The sequence below is a fragment of the Colias philodice genome, chromosome 21 (genome assembly GCF_061535455.1).
Source record: "Colias philodice isolate Cphi_HAF_F1 chromosome 21, ilColPhil1 Martin Lab GWU primary, whole genome shotgun sequence".
Taxonomy (NCBI): Eukaryota; Metazoa; Arthropoda; class Insecta; order Lepidoptera; family Pieridae; genus Colias; species Colias philodice.
In genome coordinates this window covers 3,113,884-3,140,034 of record NC_143106.1, presented here as the reverse complement: position 1 = coordinate 3,140,034, position 26,151 = coordinate 3,113,884, and the positions used below count along the sequence as shown (strand labels likewise).

Genomic DNA, 26,151 nt, shown 5'->3' with positions numbered 1-26,151 from the left:
TAGTTTCACAAAGTCAAATTTAAAGTATGTGCGTGATTATTTTGATAAATCATGTGATTTACACTTGATGATTATTTTGATAAATAATTAAACATTCAGTTTTCTTACAAATGATTTTTGTTTTTATTTATATCAACATACATCTCATACAATGTATTGTAACATAAACACTAATCTTACGGGATTATACAATTTAAACTTGAATACAACCATTTATTGTCTTAAACTAGTAAACACAAGTCTTATAGCAAATTATAAGAAGATCACAAAACATAAAATTATCTGTGGAAGTTTAAAAAAGTTTCAATCTATAGGTTTAGAGGTATAGGTACACATTATTAAGGTCATAAAATAAAACTAAAAAATCACAGATGTAACTGGCTTATAGTATATGTATAATTAGCCAAGACCTATTTTGAAGTGAAATAAAAAATGCAAAAAATTGAGCTAAAATTTAACGTGAAATTTTTGCTCTATCGTTATGTATCAAGCTTTCTTCTTTGATTACGCTATCTTTGAATGTAAAATTATACAAAAAGTCTGTTTTTAATTTTTTACATTAATAAATTCAATTTGTAATGTGATTCAAATACTAAAAGCACTATGTCTATCCCTAGTGTGGCTTTAGCACCGTACATTTTATTTATTGCTATTCTAAAGCATAAAGCCTCGTCTAAACTGTTACTAATTATTAATAATAATGTTTTCATTTATATGTATTATATTATTATGTATGCATATGTACCTATTATAATAAAATTGTACTTAAATTTACACATAATTAAGGCAACTGAATACAATTCAATGTTAAACAACTTCACTGAACGTTATAGCATAGTCGTTGGTTTGGGGTTAGTTTATGTTCGTTGCATTTTTACAGAAATAGGAGCTCCGCTGCGACATAGTCTTTCAATTAAGTGTCGTCATTCAATGATCGCACTAGTCATTCAATTAAATAGCAGATTCAAACAGACACGGCGACAGTTATATCACAGTTATATTAAGAGGATAGTAATGAGTAAAGCTGGTTCCTTAAGACTAACAGAATTAGAAATGCCTATTTAACTAAATTAATTATAATAAGAGCTGATTTCACAATCCTTGGTTAAAACTTATTCGTCGAATAACGTATTAAACTACCATTTCAAAAATGTATTCTAATTTCCTGTATTTGACAGCTTACAGGTGACATTTTAATACTTAAGTTTTAACCAAGGATTGAAAAATCGTCCATTAAACAACTAATCAATAGCCAATTGTCTGAAAGAGCCATCAATGCCAAACAGTTCGTCGTAGTTGGTCGGTTTGCCAACACGGAGTTTCTCGTTCACAACTAAAGCATCTTGCGCTTTGAACCATTCGCGGTATTCAATCAGTTTTTGGGTCCATTTCTCTATTTAATGGAATAAATACATAGTAAATAATAGTTAGAATAATATTTTTTTTGATAATAATATATTGCTATTGTCGAGCCAATTTAATAGGCAACATTTGACGTCTATCAATTTTATCTTCATAGGGTGGTAACCTGCTTAAAAACATCGATTAAAGTGAATTATTCGATACGAACTTGAAACATTTGTCAATCGAACTTGAAACACATGTCAATAATTTACGATCATTTTTTTTATTTTCATTCCCAAGTAATCAATGCATTCGATTCTAGATGTCAGATTTCGATTTTTAGAGTAACGTCTCTGGTATTTAAAAAGAAAAAAGGTTTATTGACACAAAATTGTAGCGACGTCAGTTCTTTAAATCAGAAATTGTTTATTATGTTTAGAATGGTTTATCAGTAAAATCAAATCCTAAAATTAGTTGTATCGGTCATTATTATTATAAATATGTAATCGTAATTGAAAAAAGTTAAGCAAATGTGCAGTTCTAACAAAACGAAATATCATGTTATTCTATGTCGTCGTTACTAGGTTACGTTGTTGAATTTTGTTGAACTGTCAAAAATGTTGCCTATTAAAATGGCTCTACTATAGTTAAAAAACTTGAATGGAACTTCAAACTATGACAATAAAGAAAAAAACTTGAATGTCTGTTGATATGAACAAATTGCAAATGAAGAAAAGTATAATAAGGAACTATAATTCATATAACACGACTTATATATTATAAAGAGAAAGTATTATCATTAGGTACATTAGAAATGATTTTATAAATTACTAAAACACCCATTACTAATTTATTTATTTCTTTATTAAAATTACCCTAAATGGGAAAATACTAAAAAGGGTGTCGCAATTTAAATATCTTGGGCACTATGTTACTGAGGACCAACAAGATCGGTTAGACATTGAGCGAGAACGTAGAGCGCTGGCGGCGCGCTGTAATATGCTTGCTCACAGATTTGCTCGCTGTAGTGAGGAGGCTAAAATATCTTTATTTAAGGGCGCGTATAAAGTCAAATCACCAATCAACTTTTAGTTGATACGTGTAATATTCAAGACCAAATATAAAAAATAAAATATATGTAAAACTTGATGATATTTTCGATTATATTGTCAGATCAAAAACATAAAATATTGAAATTGACTCGATAGAAAAAATTCACGAAGTTACCTCTAAATTTCACACTTTTACGTTTTTTACTGGACATGGTAATACTTATTATGATTTTTTTTTCATAAACAATTATATTAAAACATTTGCAAGATATTTGTCAGAGCATTTTGTGTAATTACTTTTAGTTTTGGTTTAATCACGATAAAACACTTTTGGCGCTTACTATATTTTTAATTACGCAAGAAATCATCTTCCATCGCACGTTTCGGGAGCTAAAAACATAATTCTATTTCATACATCAGACGCTATCGCTCCGTTGAGACGAGTAGACCACGCTAAAATTGCTGCGCCGTGTTTTATAATTACGCCGAATATTTATTTATTGAAAATGGTAAACAACAAAATGAAAAGACTTAAGAAACGAGAACTAAAGAAGATTCAAATTGAAAAGATAACTAAATGTCGAAAATAAGTTATAATAGTATTGTTATAATATTAATAAATAACTAATAATTATAATATAAAAAGATAAGTCTTGATTTACCTATTTGAGAAAGTTTAGTTTCTGTAAAATAATTTCCGCGGGCTGAGTATTGACGCGATAGCAGCAGCAACTATAGATAGGTAAATAAAATTCATAGTGGTACCTAATTCTTACAGTCGCGGTGCAATCAATCAAGTCAAGAAAGATTTATATTATTATTATTACTATAGGCAGATCCTATGTTCGCTCCAGTAAATAATAATATCAATAATATGTAAACCGGTTGTGAATAGTACATATATATATTATATTTACAATCTGTATTAGATAATCATACATAAAATCTATACATAGGTATAACAAATTCGTACGAAAGTCAAAACTGTACTTACATTGAATAGGTATTTTTTTATAATACACATATGTATATGTATATATATAATATATTCATAATCTGTATTACATAGTAATATGTAGTACATATCTATACATAAATATAGTTTTTAGAATTTTTGTATGTCTGTCTGTATGTATGTCTGGGCTCTAATTTTGGTGCAGATATAGCTTGAGACCTGAGAAAGGTCATAGGATGAGTTTTATCCCGTAAATAAAAAAAACTGTCTGTGTTTGTCTGTTTGTTTGTACACGCTAATCTCCGGAACTACTGGACGGATTTGAATGAAAGTTATTTTGTTGTGTAGGTACTATTATATTATCCGGGAAATATAAAATAATAATTTATTTTGAAAACTGAAACACCTGATGCAGAACCGCAACAGACCACCTAAACTATAGATTCATTTGAGAAAGTTTATCCAGGCGAGTTTGGATATTATTATTTGTGTAAATTCTGTAAATTCGTTTCCGCGAGTTGAGTATTCATGCGACGATAATTATAGATACCTACATTCATAGTGGGTACCTACAATTTACAAAGACACTTTTTATACTTAGTTATGTAGGTACCTAATTCCTACGGTCGCCTTGCAAATGCAATCAATCAAATCGGGAATGTTTTATAATATATATATATATATATATATATATATATATATATTATAGTATTACTATAGGTAGATTCCTATGTTTGCTCCAGTAAATAACCAATACAAGTTGTGAATAGTAACTACACATTATATATATTTACAATCTGTATTAGATAATAATATTACAATCACATAGGTATAAAAAAAAATTGTACGAAAGTCAAAACTGTACATTGAATATTTTTACGGATACCTACTTGGGGCGTGATTTTCAATCGATATAGGAGCCAAAAATATAGGTACATAGTTTATAGAATTTTTGTCTGTTTGTCTGTATGTATGTCTGGCTCTCTAAGCTCTAACTTTGATACAGAGATAGCTTGAGACCTGAGAAAGGACATTGGATAGGTTTGTTCCCGTAAATCCTAAAAAAACTCTATGTGTCTGTTTGTTTGTACACGCCAATCTCCGGAACTATTGGACGGCTTTGAATGAAAGTTATTTTGTTGTGTAGGTATTATCTGGGCAATATAAATATACAAATTCGAAGATCTAGAATGTATGATGACTGATGAGGGACCCTGAGATCACACTCTAACATTTATAGGAGTGACGTCAACAAAAATTGTTGCGTCTGATGGAAATTTTCTGTTGATTAAAAAAAATCAAAGATCTGGAACATCTGATATAGACCCATAAGAGCCCAGCTACACATTTATAAGAATGATTTTATTTTTAGAATAATTGCTGAGTCGAAAAATGTCGTACAATATAACCAAATTAATCAAAATAAAGTTCTGGAGGAATGTGTGTCGTCGACTGCGTATGTTTATTTAAAAATAGTATCTATACTCGCTATTTCGACAGACTTTTTTTACGGATTCGTGCTCTATACTGTTTCCCTAATATTGTTTTTTTTTATATATTACATACAGACAGTTTTTTTACTGTTTTATAATATGTATAGATTATCATTAATAATTATAAACAAATAATAATAAAAAGACATATTACATAATTTGTGATGATTTCAACTTCACTGTTCTATACAATTATTTTAGACAACATACCTACTAACTACCGAAAATACGCGTTGAACGAGCGAAGAATATTGTGTATAATTTAGCGTGCGATGAACTTTACGTACGTTGGATGAGCCGGGTGTATGAGGGTATTGTGAGGGCGCGCGGCATGGCGCGTAATGGGCGAGGCTTAATCGTAGAATTATCTGGCTTTATACGCCCTCTTAAGGCGTATTGCCAAACTCTCTACACGGGCAGTCTGTGGTGCAACTATACAGATAAAGCTCTTAGGGCTATTAGAGTGCAATATAATAATGGATTTAGAATGCTGTTGCGTCTGCCGCGATATTGCTCAGCTTCGAATATGTTCGCTCAAGCGCAAACTGACAGCTTTTCCGCGCTCCTTAGAAAAAAGACTGCATCTTTGCTAAAAAGACTTCGTGGCAGCAGCAACAGCATTCTGAAAGTGTTGTGCGACAAGGTGGATTCGCCAATATTAGAACATTTCCGTGAAATTCTAATATATCATGAGTAGTATTATGTTTTTAATTTTTTATGTTCTTGATGTTAATGGAAAAAAAAAAATATTTTATCTAATAAAAATTAATATAATTCATAATAAGTACTGACATATTAACTAGAATAAAATTTGTATTGTTACTAACCTAGGATAAGAATATTGTTACTAACAAGTGGACCAAGGATGTTCAATAAATAAATAAATGAATGAATAAATGAATGAATGAATGAATGAATTAAAGTGAAACTTTTATTACATCGTCTCAAACTTTTTGGTCTGTGTAGCGCATGTCGCGTGTATCGCGGCTGCCGAGTAGGTATACCTACTCGGCAGCCGACACATTTTTTTACTTAGGTACTAAATATTTAGTTAGCACGAAGTTTACTTTAACTTCAAACATATAAAAAGTAGAGTCATAATAAAAAGTGATCTTACCTTGTAAGGAGTCCATGCTTTCACATTTACCACCATATTCAACTGGCATCATCTCTTGTGGAATGTACTTGTATAAATCCTTGATATCTTTGTGAATGAAAATCTGAAATCAAGAAGAAGCATTTAAAACCATCCTTTTCAGATTATAAGCGCCTGGTGCATTGTTATGAATTTCGAGCAAGCAATGTAAACAATATATTTCATCCCCTTTATTTCATGACAACCTGGTACATTGTTTTGAATTTTAACCCGACATTGCGGCGATATTTATTTTATCCCGTTAAGGGCCGATTTTTCAATGCTTGGTTAAAACTTATTCGTCGAATAACGTATTAAAGTAAACTACCATTTCAAAAATGTATTCTACTTACCCGTATTTAACAGTTTGCAGGTGACATTTTAATATGTTCGTGTAATACTTTATTGGACGGATAAATTTTAACCAAGGATTGAAAAATCGGCCGTAAATAAATGAAACTATTCTATACTTTTCGATAGAGAAAAATTGAATTCACTTGAAAATGAAAAAAAAAAAGATACTGCTCGAAACGTACAAACGTGTATAAAAGCTTCAATGTCATTTTTAAGATAAGTTGCAACAAATGTCTTGTTTTTAACTCCGTAATTATGTTTACATTTAAGTAAATTCTAAGACTAGAATATTTCCAAAATTCTTAGCTCCCCTCTATGTCAATCTCCATATTATTTATTACTTAAAATAACGATGAAAATGGACCTCCGAGCATTTTTATGTTTTAACACGACGTAAAAACCAAGTACTTAGGTCATATAAAATATTTTTTGAAGTAAGGTCAGCCGAGGCAAGTGTGACATAAATTTAAATGGTACAAATTTTTTTTTTTAATATTTCGTTACCGTAATAGTCCTATGCCGATATTTTAATTTTAATACATTAATTATTCATTTGTTCAATGTTTTAACAATGATTTGTAATGTTCCTAGAAGTTTTGTGTGACATACGTAAGCAAAAAGAAAGGAAGGTTGGAGATTGACACACTTACCCCAGGAATGGGGCAAGTGTAACAGATAGCATTTTTATTTGTTCCTCTGGTTATTGTTGCTGGTCTCTTACTGAAATAATGAGATATTAAATATGTCAACTTAATTTATAATCTAATCCAATAACACGATAGTCTATTCTTGCTTGCAACAGATTTATATTCTAGAAGGGGTAAGTGTGACAGATTTTTCGAGGACTAGTGATGTGACAGTATGTTACACTTCCCCCGGGAAGGTTTAAGCATAATAAAACGTAAATATGTACTTATTAGTTAAAAATTATATTTAACTAAAAAAAGTAACTATTACAATTGAAGCCATTTTCTTCTCAAACTCCTCTGAAAAAACTGTTGGTTCAAAGCTGTCATATGCTGCTCCCGTACTGCTTTGACTGCTTCGCGTAGAGTTTCTTGAGAGTATTTATCAGTAGTTTTTCTTTTATAGTATCGTACCATCTAAAACAAAACAAATGCTTCAATTTTACTTTAAAAAAAATCGTTGTATAAAATATATGCTGTCCCATCACTATCATGGTATCCTCATACAAAAGGGCTGGGGTAAGTGTGACTGTGTCACACTTTCCCATGTTAGGTTAGCGGGTGAGGTAAGTGTGACAATGCACATATGTCAAAGAATATCAGAAATTTGGGCACAGAAACATATAAAACTTAAAATACAAATCGTAATACTTTGTCGCTTACCTTTAACTCCTTAAAACAACACTCCAAAACACCAAAAATCACTAAACGCGACGTCCCAAATATCACGGACTTCAATCATAATTCGCTTTGTTTTTCAAAATGGCGTATGTCGGTAAAACAGTTGAGTATTTGCTGTGTGTCAATACAAAAATTAATGATGAAAAAGTTCTTCTAACGTACGTTAGACGGCGTTAAAACAAATAAACGTGTTTAGGGCGCGTAATTTGAATTTGTTACACTAGCCCCACTGTCACACTTGCCTCGGTTGACGATATCTATTAAATTTTAATTTATTTTATTTATTTAACCATTTATTGTACCACACCATTTAATATTACAATGTACCTACAGTATATATATGTAGTTGTATAGATGCGATAAATATTCATTGACATACTTAATATAAAAATTTGAAACTCTTTCAAAGTATTTTTCTCATCGGAAATTAATTTTAAAGTTAATTTTTAAATAAAATACAACACAATTTTCTCGTACTTCCATTTTTGCATTGTACTTCCGGTTTCATATATGTAATTATAAGTGTAGTGTATTAAAATTTAAAATAATCAGTACATATTGTTGTTTTAAAGCACTAACATTATTGTACTCTGTTTCCACTTACATAAAAATACTTCATAGTACATATAAGATCCCACCGCAGGATTAGTGTGTTCATAGTTTTTTTGCTACAACCAAAATTTTATGTATATTTATAATTAGGAGAATATAATTATATCGACCGGCCAAATTTTGACTGGCAACCTAGTCGATGTATATTCTCCTAATTATAAATATACATAAAAGTTTGGTTTTAGCAAAAAAACTGTGAATGCACTAATCCTGCGGTGGGATCTTAGACTATCAAGGGAAGGATAACATTTGATTATTTCGGTACTGATTCAAAATTAATCGAATGAAATTTTAAACTGTTGATCAAATGTTAATCGATACCATAAATCTCTTTTCACTCTTAAGAGCCTTATACATTGTTTTGTATTTCCAAGCAAAATGTAAACAATATTTTCCCAATATACAAAAACACTCTTCCCAGTGATACTATCTTGGTACATTGTTTTGGGTTACGGGGTTGTTTCGTAAACAACGGGCGGGGCTTGTGCAACTATCTCATTCTGTTTTATGTACAGCTAAATATTTCATGTTGTCCTGTTGTTTGATTGGCAACATGAACGAATATTTTGCTTTTTAAATAATATATTTTATTTTGCTTACAAAGAAAAACATTACTATTTGCTGGCTCTATATAACTCTACTAACTTATTTAGAACTTACTACTTTGCCGCTTAGCCTTATTTTTTAACTTTTATTATCTAAGTACTTAAATATTTAGTAGTTTGAAATTAAATGTTACACAACATCGTTTGTTTTATTTCATTATTTTATAAGGTTATTAAAGTAGAATTTCAACACTTTTGAAATATATCATCTTATAGTCTGTCCACTATAAGAATTGCTTTTTGACAGCTCGACGGGTGATACCAGAAGTGATGTTCAAAAGATTATCGATTGTGATACTATTTCAATTATAAATTAAAAATATTATCATAAATCGAATCAGGTACGTAAATAATAATAACAACGTAAACATACTAATAAGATATGTAATAATAAGACCACATATCTATGCATTGTATGTTAAAACTAAACTAAACTAATATTTTATTATTTATTGGTTTCTATCTTACAATTTGGTTGTCTTTATGTTTAAATTATATAACATAATAGAAGAGTTTTTCTGCATCGGATATATTTTACAGAGTATTTCTATCGATTATTATAATCTATCGACCCATCATTGAATAATTCTGTGTAGACATCACTAAGTGGGCGGGACCTGTCCATGAAGAACGATAATTATTTGTATGACATTTTAACATAGACAATACAATCCTTCATAGGCACAGAACAGTAAAGTAGATAGAAGTGTGATGTGGGCGTGGCCCACGTGTCACTTGTAAGGTAGGATCACCTAACTTGCTCTCAGTTGTGCGCAGAAAAATATTCGAGTCGGTTGTCAGCTGTCAAACCTTTTTTCCGTATTTATTCATTAATTAGGACGTGTTGTTCGGTATTAGAGTGCAAAAATGATAGCAGACGAAATAATATCAGCAATGGAGGCATTTCATACCATCGGTAAGTCTTATTTTTATTTATTTTACATATAATATTTTATGTTATATCTTCGCTTGTAATTTGTCAAAATTGTATACAAATATCTAGTCAAAATGAACCTTAATCCGTAAGAAATTAGTACTATTATAGATTGAACAGCAAACAAGAATTTCTGGAATATTATTGCAATAAACAAACGAATGTCACTTTAGTGATGCTTGTGGCGCATATCGACAGTATCGATACTTTAGAAAAGAGAAACATTATAAATATTAAATTTTATTTTATTTTTCCTTAGCTTTCATTTGTCCAATTTATTTACAGATTTCCCAAAGAGGCTAATTTAAAAGAGAAATGGATAAATGCAACGTGACGAGTTAACTGAATGCCGAACAGCACTAAGCAGTCTAACAAAGGCCACCGATACAGCAAACCTACGGCAGTTCCAAGATTTAAAATAATGCATATTTTCTGTTTGTATTTTGTAAATATAGATTAATACTATTCTATTCCGTTTTTTATTTAATAATAATAATATAAAAAGACGTACTTAGTAGTAATAAACATACTCCAAAATGTGACACATTATACTATACTCGTATAATAGAAAGAAAAAAAAATACACAAAAAATATTTATTTGTGAATTATCGATATCTCGATATCGATAACAAGGCTGACATCCCTCAGGGCATAGCATCAGATAAATATCAAGTTAATGTCATTAATGTTGAGTGACACAAATTTCAACCTTATCTCTATGTGTTGAGGTTCAAAGTTATATCTATTGAAAACTAACGCCCTCTGTTGTGGAGTAGCTGAATGTTTTTCGAATTTGGAATTTCTGTGCAATGAGAAACAAAACAGCTAATATACCTAGAGATGTTATACTAAAATAAACCGTAACATGGTGCGTTAGGGTACATATTGAAATGCTGAATTTATAACCTAAGTCAGTTTTTACTCAAATTAAGCAGTCCAATCAAAGGCATAGTTTACTTGTAGTGTACTGTATAACTATCGGTTTAAATGTGTGGGTTTGGCGACACTGGTTTTCATACTAATTATGACATTAAAGCACTTCTATTTGTTTTTATTGTTCTGTGTTCATAGGCGTGAAGCTGTCAAAAAGCAAATAATATAATGGACAGAGTATACATACCTACCCCACGTAACTAAATACATGTTAATTATAGCAAATAAAAAATTTAATCATTAAATAAATAAACATGAAAAGCAGCGTGCATAACTCATCTATGCACCACATTGCCACATTATATACAAAATTGCACACAAACAAATACAAGGGAGGTTTTCCGATCTCCCGTCAGAGTATGCGCTCCTGGTACTCGATGTTTTGGTTTATACTGGACTAACTTTATCCGCTGATGACTTCCACGCCAATAATATTTATTTTTTAATGTAAAGATAAGTTACACGTAAAAATTAGACAAAATTTTTGTAGATACCCAAATTAAATGAAAATAGCACACGAGGAAAATTAAGTTGATTTCTTGCAAAACATTTTTTGATAAATGAGGTAAAATGCCCAAGGGCCAAATAAAATGCCTACACTTTTCCTTTACTAACAAATTAATTTACTTACGCGTTTCCTTATTTTCTCCTTGAGGAAAGGTTTGATAAGTGTAACGAATCTCTCCACTAACGGAGATGTGTTAATTATATGAACTTCCTTCAACTTCACTGGATAGGCTTCCTGAAAAAAATTATAAAACAAATGAGTTTTGTTATTAAAATATGCGCTAATGATTTTCATTGCTCTACAATATTCGAGTAATACTTTTCAGCGGAAGTTTTTATCTGTTATCAACAATCAAAAATATGTAACATAGTATCGTAAAATAGAATAAAACATAGAAAGTAGATTGTTCCAAAGGCACAAAAAACATCAATTGCATAATGGTACGGGAGCTATTAACGTTTTAAAAAAGTCATTTTAGTATAGTTGGGTTTTTGATATACTGTTTCTCTTGCTATTTCGGTTAGAGTTCGGGCTGTCTGGCTGGCGGTAGTGGTTGCGTTTATTAGTGCGCACAGGAAAATATCCGTAATTTAAAGTCATTTATTAACGCGTAATTTTTAATCTTTTGCCTTTAGATAGATCCATCAGACATAAATTTGTTATTTGAAGACGTTTTTTTCGTTGTTAAATAAGTGCCATACGCAATTTTTTATTTCAAAATCATTAAAATGTCATCGAAATAAGTGAAATTACATCAACATGATTCCGCTTAAAAGGTAAGTAATAACTTTATTACTTATACATTATATTATCCTTTTTTAATACTTACATTGAATAATTAGTAAACTAATATTTTTAATAGATGGTTTCATATTTATTACACTTTTGGGTATTAATATGAATTTGATGATATTTTGTTTCCTATTTGTGGTTCGTTGGGAAAAGGAGGCACCATGGTAGATTATTGCAAAAAAATTGTAAATAGTAAAATGAATATTATACATAGTATATCCTTCACGGGGACTCATGTTGGTGGAATTTCACTTATTTCGATGACATTTTAATGATTTTGAAATAAAAAATTGCGTCTGGCACCTATTTAACAACGAAAAAAACGTCTTGCAATAAAAAAATTATGTCTCATGGATCTATCTAAAGGCAAAAGATTAAAAATTACGCGTTAAAAAATGACTTTAAATTAAGGATATTTTCCTGTGCAGATAAGATGCGCACTACTAAACGCAACCACTGCGGCCAGCCAGACTGCCCAGACTCTAACCGAAATAGCAAGAGGAACAGTATATCAAAGAACCAACTATACTAAAATGCTCTCTTGTCAACGTTGGTAGCTCCTATACGATAATAGTAGGCACACTATAGTTCAGGGATTCTCTATACAAAACGAATGTTTAATATTTCATTATACAAGAGAACATATCTTATTTTGTGTGACAAATTGTGAAAAGAAAGGAAAACGTACCTGAACACAGATCATAAACTTCTTGACAATAGATGGCGACAGTTTGGCCAACAAGCTCGGTCCAAGTACTGCACCATCCAGTACATAGATGTCGCCAGCTACGCCTTCTGTTTCCTCCATGAGACGAACATCTCCGATCATAAGGGCTAGCTTCAAGCTGTCAGTCACTTGTTGGGGAGATAGACTTGCGTCGAGACCTAGAAAGTAAAAGCTATTTATTCAAGTAAACTTTTACAAGTGTGTATGATTTTGAAGTGAATACTTCTTTAGCGGTGTTGAGCACTTTTTCTGTAATGTGTATAAAATCTTAAACTCGCGCCAGGACACGTGACCTGATCGAAAAAGCGTAAGACGGATACCATTCCAAAATATCAAACATGCTCATCGTTAATAATCAAGTTTTCACTTCTGCCGGCACTCCCGGAGTGCAACCCGTCTTTTTTAAAAGGACACACCCGACTCGGAATTGTACTGAAGCAAACACAAACACAAGATAGTTAATCCTTCTAAAAATATTTTGTTGATTACGTAGCCAGTAATTATTTTATTTCATTCTTAATTTGATGCTACAATCCAAAATCATGCAATTTGTAGATATCCTAAATCGTATGAATAAATAATATTTAAAAACACTGCAGAAACGGTCCCATTTAACTCTTTTTAGGGTTCCGTAGCCAAAATGGCAAAAACGGAACCCTTATAGTTTCGTCATGTCCGTCTGTCCGTCTGTCCGTCTGTCCGTCTGTCACAGCCGATTTACTCGGAAACTATAAGTACTACAGTGATGAAATTTGATGGGAATATGTGTTGTATGAACCGCTACAAAAATATGACACTAAATAGTAAAAAAAAGAATTGGGGGTGGGGCCCCCCATACATGTAACTGAGGGATGAAATTTTTTTTTTCGATGTACATACCCGTGTGGGGTATCAATGGAAAGGTCTTTTAAAATGATATAAAGTTTTCTAAAAAACATTTTTCTTAAAGTGAACGGTTTTTGAGATATCAGCTCTCAAAGTCGTAAAAAGTATGTCCCCCCCCCTCTATTTTTATAACTACGGGGTATAAAATTCTAAAAAAAATAGAGGTGATGCATGCTAATTAACTCTTTCAACGATTTTTGGTTTGATCAAAGTATCTCTTATAGTTTTTGAGATAGGTTGATTTAACTGTAATTTATTATATTTGCTGCTACGGAACCCTTTGTGCGCGAGCCCGACTCGCACTTGGCCGGTTTTATTTAGAGTTAGAATAATTTGTATGTTAATAAGTTGTAATTGTTCTAACGTCTAACCGCATACAGACAATCAAACAAAACATATTTTGCAAATTATTCATTGAAGTACATCTACATCTAAACTGAGAGGAAAGATTGTAATGACTTTATTTAAAACTACACCGATCAATTTGAATAAAACCCTTTACTTTTAAAGCTACATATTTTCTTACATTAGGGCATATTTTTCCTATCCCGGGTCCAACTGGATGAAGCCGGGACAAGCAGCTAGTATCGTAAAGAGTTTTATTATTCTACTAGCGGTCCGCCCCGGCTTCGCCCGTGGTACATGTTTACGTTTTCTCTGCATAAGAACCATCTTCGTACTTCTAGGAATATTATAATAAAAGAATTAACGAAATCGGTTCAGCCGTTCTCGAGTTATGCGCTTACCAACACATTTTACGAGTCATTTTTATATTATACTAGCGGTCCGCCCCGGCTTCGCCCGTGGTACATATGAAAAATAGATGTTGGCCGATTCTCAGACTTACCCGATATGCACAGAAAATTTCATGAGAATCGGTCCACCCGTTTCGGAGGAGTATGCAGACTAACATTGTGACACGAGAATTTTATATATAAGATATTATTCTATGTGTAGAGCAAACATATTATAATCAAACAAATTTACAAAAAAATCAGTTAATTTATAATAACATTATGTCTTTCAACTCTTTTCTAGCTGCTGAGTTATAAGTATATGTTTAGTATGCAGGCTGTGTTTCAATATTATGGCAATTTTATTCTAAGCTATAGACGAGTAAACATTATAAATATTTAGATCACGTATAAAACCATTTACTTTTCGTTACTTTACGCGCGTGTATTTTTCTTTGTTTAAATAATTTAATTAAAAAAAAACTTCCAGTTAAAATTTACATTTACCTACAATATTTGCTGTGACAGTAATTGATTTCTTTTAATTAATTTTAATATGTATTTGCTATTCACAAAAACATATAAAAATTAAATATAAGTAGGTACACTAGTTTCTCACCTCTGCATATAGTAACCCTTCTTCCATTTGGTGTAACTCCAGGAAGAGGTGGGCCTTGGCTGAAAGGAAATAAAATAGTTATTATAGCTTTCTTTCTATTATTTCAAGTGAGGTAATAAGCTGAAAGACAAAAAATAATAATTGAATGCGAACGAAAAAATTATAAGGACAGTCTAGGATGACTGGTTCCTAATTAAATATGACTGTTACCTATTAATAATAAAAATATAAGAAATATATTAATAATGTGGCTAAGAGTTGTAATGTTGCGTTGTAATACGGCTTATATAAATTTTCATTTACAATTAGTAAGTACATACAAACATTTATAAATTACAGTCAAGCTCAAAGTATAATCACATTCAAAAAGCAAAATTGAAATTTGCAATTAGCAAACATGCATAAAATAACACTGTAGTATTATTTTATGCATGTATTCCCAAGAATTCGCAACACTGCGGATGTGAAAAGTTCATCTGCAAATATGTTGCAATCTGTTGCAAAACCAATGCTAAGTAAGGTTGTAGTGGTGTAAGTTGGTCCTTGACTGCTCTACCAAGGCTAAAGTAAGTTACTTGGTTTTACAAAAGTATACCCTATTGCTATATATTTACGATTTATTATTCATTGTATAGGGAGTATGGTAAAGTAGCTTTTAAGAGGTATGACGGAGAAATGTGATGACAATTCGATGGAGTTTTGCGTAATAGTAATCTTATTGTCATTAAAGGACTGTTCAAAGGGAGAATTTCGTACTTTCTTATGTAGGGTAATATCGTGGTAATATCACTATTGCTTTGTTGTAATATCCTAATGTAGGTACATACTATAAGAACAGAACAAGCTTTTTGTTAAAACTATTTCAAAAATAGAGAGGTAAGTTGTTTCTATAAAACTGTATATTTTGTTATGTAACTTTCTGTGTATAACTTAATACATATTATCTTATAATTATGTAAATAAAAAAAAATTGTGATATGTATGCAAAATTTGAGGTCTTACAAATTTATTTATTTACATAGAGCTTGCACGATTTTTTGAAAGTTAATTTTTTTTTCAAAGTTTTCATTATAGGACTAAACTTTGACTTGGACAACTTCATGTTTATCTCACAAATGAATTTGTAAAGCTCTCTACAGTACTCCAAAATTTATAATGCGCATGCAAATCTTCGCTACTTATCGTATTTTCGAAAACATTCGAATCATTGAATTGTAAGAGCCCTGAACAATGCACTTGCATTTTACACCTTGTTCAAAAGATATAGAAGTCAATTCACGGTCATGCACAATCAAAAACAAATCGGGCGGAAGGTGACGGTAGCTTGTCAGTCAAAAAACTCAAAAATCCGTCAGTCGTTTTTTTTCTTCTCTAGCTTCAAAAAAACTGGGCGTCCTATACAGAGCGAAGCAGTATTTCAGGCCTGACCATCTTCTATCACTGTATAAAGCTCAGATACGGCCACACATGGAATACTGCTCACATCTCTGGGCCGGCGCCCCGTTATACCAACTCCTTCCACTTGATCGCGTTCAACGTAGAGCAGTCAGAATGGTTGGCGACCCAAGACTTAGCGATCGGCTTGACCCTCTTGCTTTGCGACGAGACATTGCTTCACTGTGTGTCTTTTATCGCATATACCATGGGGAGTGTTCAGAGGAGTTATTCGAGCTCATACCTGCAGCGGAATTTCACCACCGCTCCGCCCGTCACAAAGCATACTTCCATCCACACCATTTGGACCGCTGGCGAACGAGTACCGTACGCTTCTCGCGACACTTTTTACCCCGCACTACCACCTTGTGGAACAGTCTACCCTCTTCTGTATTCCCGCACGTGTATGACTTAAATTCCTTTAAAAAGAGAGCCTACATCCATCTTCGACAGCCGGTAACAGCCTCACAAAGGTAACTTTGTCAGTGCTCATGGGCGGTGGTGTCACTTTATTAGGTGATCCACCTGCTCAGTTACCTGCTCTTACATAAAAAAAAAAAAAAAAAAAAAAGTCGTCTTTAAATATTTGTGGTGACTGCACGTGTTCTCTCTGTGTGGAATTATATAGAGCTGCTATTACATACCCTTTTTGGTTTTTTTTTAATTTTAATTAATTTTAGAATTAATCGATGAAATGATTTACACAGGTGATGTCATGGCAGTAGGGAAAGTGAAAATGAAGAAGAGCATAATGAAAGTTCCGATTTCTCTAAAATGTCAGAAATAAAGATAATCCCTGATTTTGATTGTTTTTATTTTTGTTTTTTTGTAATTGTCATAATATTGAAGAATGATCAGTAGGTACAGTAAATACTTTTGAACTGAGATTTTAATGATTAGATTTATATGGTTTAAATGTAAACCTGTGTTTGAAAACCATATTTTATACAATATCAATTTTGTGTTATTTTAACCTTCTTTTCTACCATCATTACACCAGCTTCAGTAAGACACTTTAAAAGTACTATAAAATTTTCCAAGTAAATCAATCCAACAAAGATATATTCGCAATCGTGGGGTTATCCTCGCTATTTACTTACAAGGAATTATCGAAACAAAATCGTTACTTACAAATAAATATTAATCTCTTTTAGCACAAAACACATAATTTGACTAAATTATGCATGAAGCACATGCATTTAACCACTCTATATACATATCATCTTCGGACGCTCCAGGAATATGACAGTTGCCGAACAGTGACGAAGATTTCTATGCGCATTATTACTTTTGGAGTACTGTACATAATAATATATGAAACACTAGAGGTCCGCCCCGGCTTCGCCCGTGGGACATATTTCGCAATAAAAGGTAGCCTATGTCCTTTCTCGGGTATCAAAATATCTCCATACCAAATTTCATGCAAATTGGTTCAGTAGTTTAGGCGTGAATCGTGATTGAGTAACAGACAGACAGACAGAGTTACTTTCGCATTTATAATATTAGTTTGGATTTAAAAAACAAAATCACTAATATAAAAAAAACTAATTTTTGTGTGCTACATCATTCGTAAATCGAAATATACATGACTAAACATATTTTATTTGATTATTTTATTTGCTAATATTAGAAGCCTTGGATAATAAAGATGACGAATCGTAGAAAAAACATCAATGAAAACAAACAAGCATATAAAAAACGTAATGTACATAATATTATGAGACCAAAATAAATAGGTATAAAATTACTTCCCATACAATACATAATATATTAACTTGTTGCATGTACGTCGTTATTTCATAATGGATGATTTATTATTGAATAGGTATTGTATGTGTTATTAGAATAAACATCCTTATACGTACTTACTAGTTACTGTATGTACAGAGGTGTGATCATAATATTTGTATTTCTCTGATCATATTATTTGTACACATTTTTATGTTTGTACGGTTAACAAGTACCTAGAGTAAACATATTTTTTGCACGTAATACAGAAGTCGGATTTGAATTGATTTTTTTAATTTATTGACGACGCGGTTGGCGCAGTGGTAAAGTAACTGCCTACTGAGCCGACGGTCCCGGGTTCGATCCCCGGTCAGGGCAAATATTTGTGTGATGAACTCAATTATTTGTTCTTGGGTCTGGGTGTTATTATCTATATATGTATTTATTAAATATTATATTTATCGTCGCCTAATACCCACAACACAAGCCTTAATTGAGCTTACTGTGGGACTAGGTCGATTTGTGTAATAATGTCCTATAATATTTATTTATTATTTATTTATTTTATTGATTTCTCAGGTTTCAAAGTATCTTTGAATCAAATATCCAAATCGGATTAGTGATTGAGGCGTGACGAAGAGATATACAGACAGAGTTACTTTCGCATTTACAATATATCTTCTCTATGTCACAATGTTAGTTGCCATACTCCTCCGAAACAGCTGGACCGATTGTCATGAAATTTTGTGTGTCTATTGGGATCTGAGAATCGTCCAACATCTATTATTCATATCCCTAAGTGATAAGAGTAATGCAGAACAACGTTTGGGACAGCTAGTTAGAAAAAAAAAGACGGGTTGCACTCCGGGAGTGCCGGCAGAAGTGAAAATGCGCGTAGTAGAGAGGGGATAGCTGTCTACTCTCCATCCGTCTTACGCTTTTTCGATCAGGTCACGTGTCCTGACGCGAGTTTAAGATTTTATACCCATTACAGAAAAAGTGCTCAACGCCGCTAAAAAAGTTTTCACTCCAATAATATTAGGATATATTTTATATAGTTAGGATACTCACAGCTTACACTTCAGCACATCTCTTAGCTGCGGGCTAGACGCATCTCTATTGGTAAAGAACTCAGGGCACGCGGCGCGCATTGTAAAGTACATGTCAAGTTTGCGCTTGCATTTCTCGAGAGAGAAGCTACTGCCTCGCAGGAAGGTCATTAGGGGATTGTCCTCTGGAATAGATGGTAAGTTATATTTTGACAACTTTGGAAAAAAATATAAAAAGTACCTAAATCCTACTAAATATGCATGGAAATGTGATGTTTTACCGCGGTAATGAAGCCTATGTTTGGACACGAAAATCGTATCGTGAAATCGCTTCAAAGACAAACGAACACTCTTTTGATAATATAATATTAGTAAGGATAATGTCTGTTGCTGGTAATATAACGAAAGTGTTGTTGTTTGTTTGTTTTATCTTCTTACGTCGTAACGGAGAGCTTTTATGATAGGATTTTTGTGTCTGAGAGAGAATATCTCAATCTTCCCGTCAAAAATTTATCAAACTTATAAATTATAATGTATTAAGTACAATATTGCTGGTGAATAACCTCTATCATATTGATACGTCATTGTATAAAGCCATTAATTTTTAATTACTCTGTCATTAATTGTTGTAATTGTAAATCCAATAACCGTCATATTAAAAACGATTAGGTTGAATGATTCATTATTTCAATTACACTTTGATACGTCATTGTATAAACCTAATAGTAATAGTGTAATACCTAGTTTATTATTTTTATTAAAACTTCGCTAACTTTGTCGTTTAAAAAATGTTATCTAAATGTATTTATTACTCTATGCCGCGATTTTACGCGAGAGTTTACACATTAACGGATTTTAAACGCGAATTAGTGTCTCTAAGCTCCGTGACCATACTCGCTGTAATTTGTAATGTTCCAAACGGGTCAAATTATGTAATGAGTAAATCAAATATATAACATACCCCATTGATCAGGCAGGTGCGGTTGCTTCCGGAGCCACTCCTTGATGATGGCCAGGTCTCTATCTCTTGTATTCACGTCTTCTTTCAACTCAACTCTTATCTTTTTCCATACTTCCCCACTTGGCTGGATCATTAGTTCCGATTTGAGCTTCATTTTTAACTGAAATGTAAAAAAATAAATTAATAATTAATAAATATAACGATATATTTAGCACTAGCTGCGCTCCGCGGTTTCACCCGCGTGGCTTCTGTTGGTCCTAGCGTGATGATATAGCCTATAGCCTTCCTCGATAAATGGGCTATCCAACACCGAAAGAATTTTTCAAATCGGACCAGTAATTCCTGAGATTAGCGCGTTCAAATAAACAAACTCTTCAGCTTTATAATATTAATATGATAGACTTCATTTTAATCGATAGTTCCATAAAAATGTGTACAAAATATTATGAGAACGTAATTGTTGTTAATACCTAAGCTAATACTATCCCGATATAAACCATTTATGACACGAAATGAGCCATAGAGCCATTGCCACCACCTACCTCTGCGGTTGGCTATTTGTAAACATGTAATCATCGATTAGAACTATTGTTGCACATACATACATAAATAAATAATTAATACGTGTACACTTAGATCATAAAGGAAGACTGTTAATAGCAGATTTAGCCTGAATTATGACACCATATCAATAAACTAGTATGCAATACATTGGATAAGGCCTTGACATCAAAACTTAGGTGTCTATTCAAAATCGAGTTTTAATTTTGAAATAGAGATTTAGGTGCTTTAATTTCTTTAGTATTTGTCGTAATGTCTATCAATAAATGGAGTGTTTAATTAGATCTAGATATTAAAACCGAATAAATTATTGGCCAATATTGAATATAGCAAATTCAAAGGCAACTTTGAGTTTGTTATATCGAAACAAGACTTCCGATAAAATAATTGTTTTATTGTTGTTTTTACTCAAACTGCTTAGTCAATTAAAAAAAATATTTCTTTTATTTATTTTATTTTTTAGAAAGCTCAATGTTTATTAACATAGGCTTTATATTGTTTATTTCGGTTCTAGTGAAGCGGAACAAGTGGTTATATTTCGCAAATATATTTACTATTAAAATATACATAGAGCGTTTTGTCATAACCTATACGTATTTTTACTTTATAGGTAGTACATACATCTATCGTCCACAGATTTTCATCCCGAGTGCAGTTTAAAATACCCGTTTATGTTAGGTGCAAGGGGGTGAATGCACCCAACTGTAATGCATTTTAACCGTTATACTACTTCATCAACTAGGCTTTAAAATTCACGATCAGAACTCTTACTTAGCTATAAATTTGTTAAAAAGTAGATGTTTTGTTTGTGAGATATTAATGAAACGATCGAGAGAGAATATCTATTAACAAACTTTTAAAATAATTTTACAAAAGAACAATAAAAAGGACAATAAATTTATTTTTCAAGTTAAGTTTTATGATTTCTTTCAGAAATAATTATTTATATCATTAGAAAAATAAATAAATTAGAACGTAAGTGACGAAGTGCTTAGAAAATTATTAGCTGTGAGCGACAAAGTGCTCGCAAATGTAATATTTATACCGGATATTGTAAAATTTTATAGAACGGTTCTATACAATGCCATGAATATCAAAAGTAACCAAGGCTGGCATTTCACAAACATCGATATTAGCCAATATTTCCATGCGATTGACGTAAAAAGTGTCAATAACTATACAAACAATATTACGCAGAATGTTTATAGTTCACACCTTAATACCTTATTACCTTCAAAATGTAAACAGTAATTCGCAGTTCGATCATCATTTTTAAGTACCTATGAAATAGCTTCCTATACCTACTTGTTGCCATGGAGGTTACCAGGATGTCAGCAGTAGAGCAGTATTAATTCAAGCGTGGGAAAGTGATGGCACTATACGCCTTTATATCCCTGTCATTTTTCCACACTGGACTGCCATGGTAATCCACCAGAGAGTAGTCTCTATAGTACCTATCTTTATCTAGGTACTTGATCTGTGCCAAAGATCTCTATAGATTCCGATTTTACTTATTTAAATAAGTCTTATCGATTTAGAGGCTTGGGATACTAATTTTCAAAGTTAAAAATAGGATTGTCAAACCTTACTTGACCTTCACATTTAATAGGTTAATAAATAATAATATGTCAGTTTAATTTTCTAGTTTCGCGAAGAGACCGAGAGGCGGCGGGAACTTGTTTTTATTGTTATAAGTTTGGTTGATAATTTTAGATGTATGTTCCATCACCTATATAATTATAATTTATAATATTTTTTCGCATAAGTTTGATAATAGTAAGACTTTCTTGCAATTAATAAACCAATGATTATTTTAGACAGATATTTTTAATTGTGGCTGCAAATGTCTATTTCATTCTCGTGGAAATTAGGATATTACTTACAGTGAAACGTTTAAGGACACGGCCCATGGGATAAATGCAACAACTGCCTATAACGATGTTCGATAAGATAAATTACAACTGTTAAACGATTAATAATGAATATGTTAAAGAATTGAATTAATTATGGACGTGCTTCGATCTTATTATACGCAGTATATAGATAGAAGTGTTTTAATTGTTTTCTAAGTGATAATAAATCTCTATTGAAGAATCCGATACAGCTGTGATAAGTGCTTTAAAACTTAGTTTTTGGGAGTTATTGGGGATAATAACTCCCAAAAACTACAAAACCGCAGGCTATGGCTAGTTAGCCATGCCCTGCCCCTGCGGTTTTACCCACACTGCTCCGCTCCTGTTGATCTTAACGTGATGATATATAGCCTTATAGCCTTCCTCGATAAATGGCCTTTCTAACACTGAAATATTTTTTTAAATCGGACCAGTAGTTCCTGAGATTAGCGCGTTCAAACAAACAAACTCTTCAGCTTCAGTATATTTTGGAACCGGAATTTACATTGTGTACGACTTGTTTTTTTAAACTTGCGGTCAGCGAAAATTCAGCTATTCGCGCCTTAGGTGAGGGGTGAGGGTCCGCGTTTTAGTATGGAATCAACGTGCTCGAAACTAAAAATCGTAAGCGCCATTCACATTTTTGTCAAAAAGTGAATGAAAATATTTAGTATTTTCTAAATCTAAAACAGTCACGAAATCGAAAAGGTAAATACCTATATGTATTCGTGATTTTTTACGAATTATTATCGTAAAATACGGTTGTAATGAGCATTTATATGATATTTTAGAGGTAACTTCAGGATTTTTTTTTATCGAGCAATCCAATTTTTCCAATCGTGTTTTGGAAACAGTCATCCCATCACACATACGTTCTGTAATACCATGTAGGTATTAGAAATTTCAGTGCAAAAAACTTCAATATTTTCATTTATATAGCTCATAGATAACAGTCCATTTTGCCCTTTTCACCTACTAATTTCTTACGCGAATTTTAAACTTTGTTTTTAATTTTGTTGGTAGGTCGAAAAGTAAACAATTCGAAGCCTGATGGTAATAGCTTTAGTAACTGCTCAAATAATACATCATTTAATATCTTTGTTTAATAATTAAGCACGTGTAGATATTGAAGATGAGTTAGTATTTACAGTATGATGCGCTTAAATGTTCAATTGCGTTGAACATAGTGCAAGACCAGTTTATAAACCATATACCTACCTAACATAATATTTATAAATACACAATCGTTTAAAAAATATAAGATTTTTGTGATAAAATTTTTAAAATGGGTAGGTCACGACACGACTCACGAGTCACGACACTAATAAAAATGGTTATTCAAAATTAACTCATGTTTTGATGTAAAATCTAAATATTATATATAAATTTATAGATAGAATAAGTAAGTATAAGCAAACCTAGAAATTAATTTCTATAAAAATATATATGTGAATACATATGTACCGGAATTTTAAAATTTAAATATTAAGACATTATTTACTTAATTGTAACAATTTAATATAAACAACGACAATTAAAAACTAAAATAAAATAGAAAATAAAATAGAAAATTAGAAAATACTCACGTCAGTTACGCTCCAAAACAAAACCACAGATAAAATTGAAAATTTAAAAATGGAACGCCGTTTTTTTTTCGTCTTGTGGCACGGGCTTCGAACAACAACACGCAGCTGTTACTGACCTCGGCCCACCTCTCTCTGAGGCTTATTGAGAAATTGCAGCGAACTAAAGGTGATCTTATGTACTGTTCACATGTACTATCCCACGATAGTAATAAAAAAAATATTTCAATAATTTTAATGTTAAAACATTGTAATGAGATCTAGGTGATACATTTCATGATCAAGATATTTCATTGTTATTGTTACATTTTTGGTTATTCGATTTGAATATTAATTAATGATATTTGACTAAAAATCATGTCTTTATACTTTAAAATATAATCAACTGTCCTTATATATAACTTATATACTTGTAAAATATAATCAACTGTCCAATCTAAAATTTGTAATTGACAGTAAATAAGTTTTTTATATCTAACGAATAACGTTTTGTTTTTATTTTCAATCGAATGCTGGTTTGAAATAAAAACAAAATTTAAATTTGTACTGTCGTCAGTAATTGTTAACTGTCATGCCAGTTATTTAGTTTGAATTCAAATGTTCATAAGAAATTTTGTGTATTTGGGAATAACACAAGGTGTATAAACTTCGCAAGTATACAAGGATACTTTCCTATTTTATATTAGATTTTAAAGTATTTTTTTATAAATTTAAAAATGACGCGGTCTCTCGTAGTAATTATTGTAATTAATATTTATCACAAAAAATAAAATCTTATTGCAAATAGGTTTTTTAACAAATTAAAATTACTTATTTTTACAATGCTTTCATTTTGTTATATATGTTTATAGTATCTACATGTGCCTATTGTTATAACTCGAAAAAAAAAACATTAATTTATTTATCTGTGTCTTTTGACAACTGGCGGGAAAACAAAAGACAGCGAAAATAATAGAAAATTGCTTCGTTCAGAATTCAGATTCAAATATCAATGAAAAAACAAGAAAATCAATGTTTTGTTTTTATAACAATTAAATTTGGTGTTGGTCAATTTTTTAGATTGTGTTTTTTTTGGTGTTGAAGATAGCTAAGTAATAAAATTTCCACAACGTCGATCACACGATCATTGGCAAATTGTGGCAAATCTGTACCTACTTCGATTTTGCAAACAAAAATTGAATTTAATTGAAATAACAAAAACTACATTAACAAAGGTATGTACTATAAGTACTTATATTTTTATATTTTCATGGGACGTTTTTACATGCAACACACTATTCAATGGGCCACAAAATTAACAATAATAAATATGAATTATTAAAATTATTCGTCATAATTACGGGGGGCCATTAAGGCCCTTACGAAACATTTTGCCAACGCGACCGTGGTGTTAGGTGTTGTGTGTAATCTGTAGTTCTTGAGGGTCAAAGTAAAAGGTTGTAAACCACATCATGCGATGCTATGTTTAGGAAATATTTGTTTTAATTCGAGTCATGGAATATTATCCATTTGGTATATAAATGTGTAAAGGCTAGCTCTCCTTTCTCGTATTGGATGGAAAGATTGAATGATTTTTTCGGTTTTTGCAATTTACCTTATCGTTCAAATCATAGATTATGGACATGGACAATATTATTTTTATTTATTTATGGCTTTAATTTAGAGTTGGTTAAGATATTCCGTATTTTACATAAGATTATTTCTCCTAGGAGAAAATTGACGGGTTCATTCAAAACCGCGTCATCCCTTAAAGGCAGGAAGGTCTTTTATTATTTCACCTACACAAATCTTTATTTACCTACATAAATTTATATGTATTTATAAATTTATAACTATACAAATCTGTTTATTAAAGGTTTTTACATATAAAATACCTGCCAATATCTTCTCTTA

The 26,151-nt window shown here is 31.6% G+C and overlaps 1 protein-coding gene and 1 long non-coding RNA gene across 2 annotated transcripts; one reads left to right on the top strand and one right to left on the bottom strand.

The window, feature by feature from the left end:
• Nucleotides 1-831: 831 nt before the first annotated feature.
• LOC149478752 (alpha-tocopherol transfer protein-like) lies at nucleotides 832-24,403 on the bottom strand. Its single transcript, XM_089708582.1, has 8 exons — nucleotides 24,262-24,403; nucleotides 20,223-20,382; nucleotides 19,284-19,446; nucleotides 15,051-15,109; nucleotides 12,774-12,970; nucleotides 11,417-11,527; nucleotides 5,962-6,064; nucleotides 832-1,393 (listed from the first exon to the last, which is right to left on the bottom strand). The coding sequence occupies exons 2-8, from the start codon at nucleotides 20,374-20,376 to the stop codon at nucleotides 1,242-1,244; spliced, it is 939 nt and encodes a 312-aa protein (XP_089564708.1). The 5' UTR covers nucleotides 20,377-20,382; nucleotides 24,262-24,403; the 3' UTR covers nucleotides 832-1,241.
• Nucleotides 9,606-10,321, top strand: LOC149478753 (uncharacterized). Its single transcript, XR_016317327.1, has 2 exons — nucleotides 9,606-9,833; nucleotides 10,137-10,321. It is a non-coding gene; the product is annotated as an uncharacterized LOC149478753 (long non-coding RNA).
• Nucleotides 24,404-26,151: the final 1,748 nt, after the last annotated feature.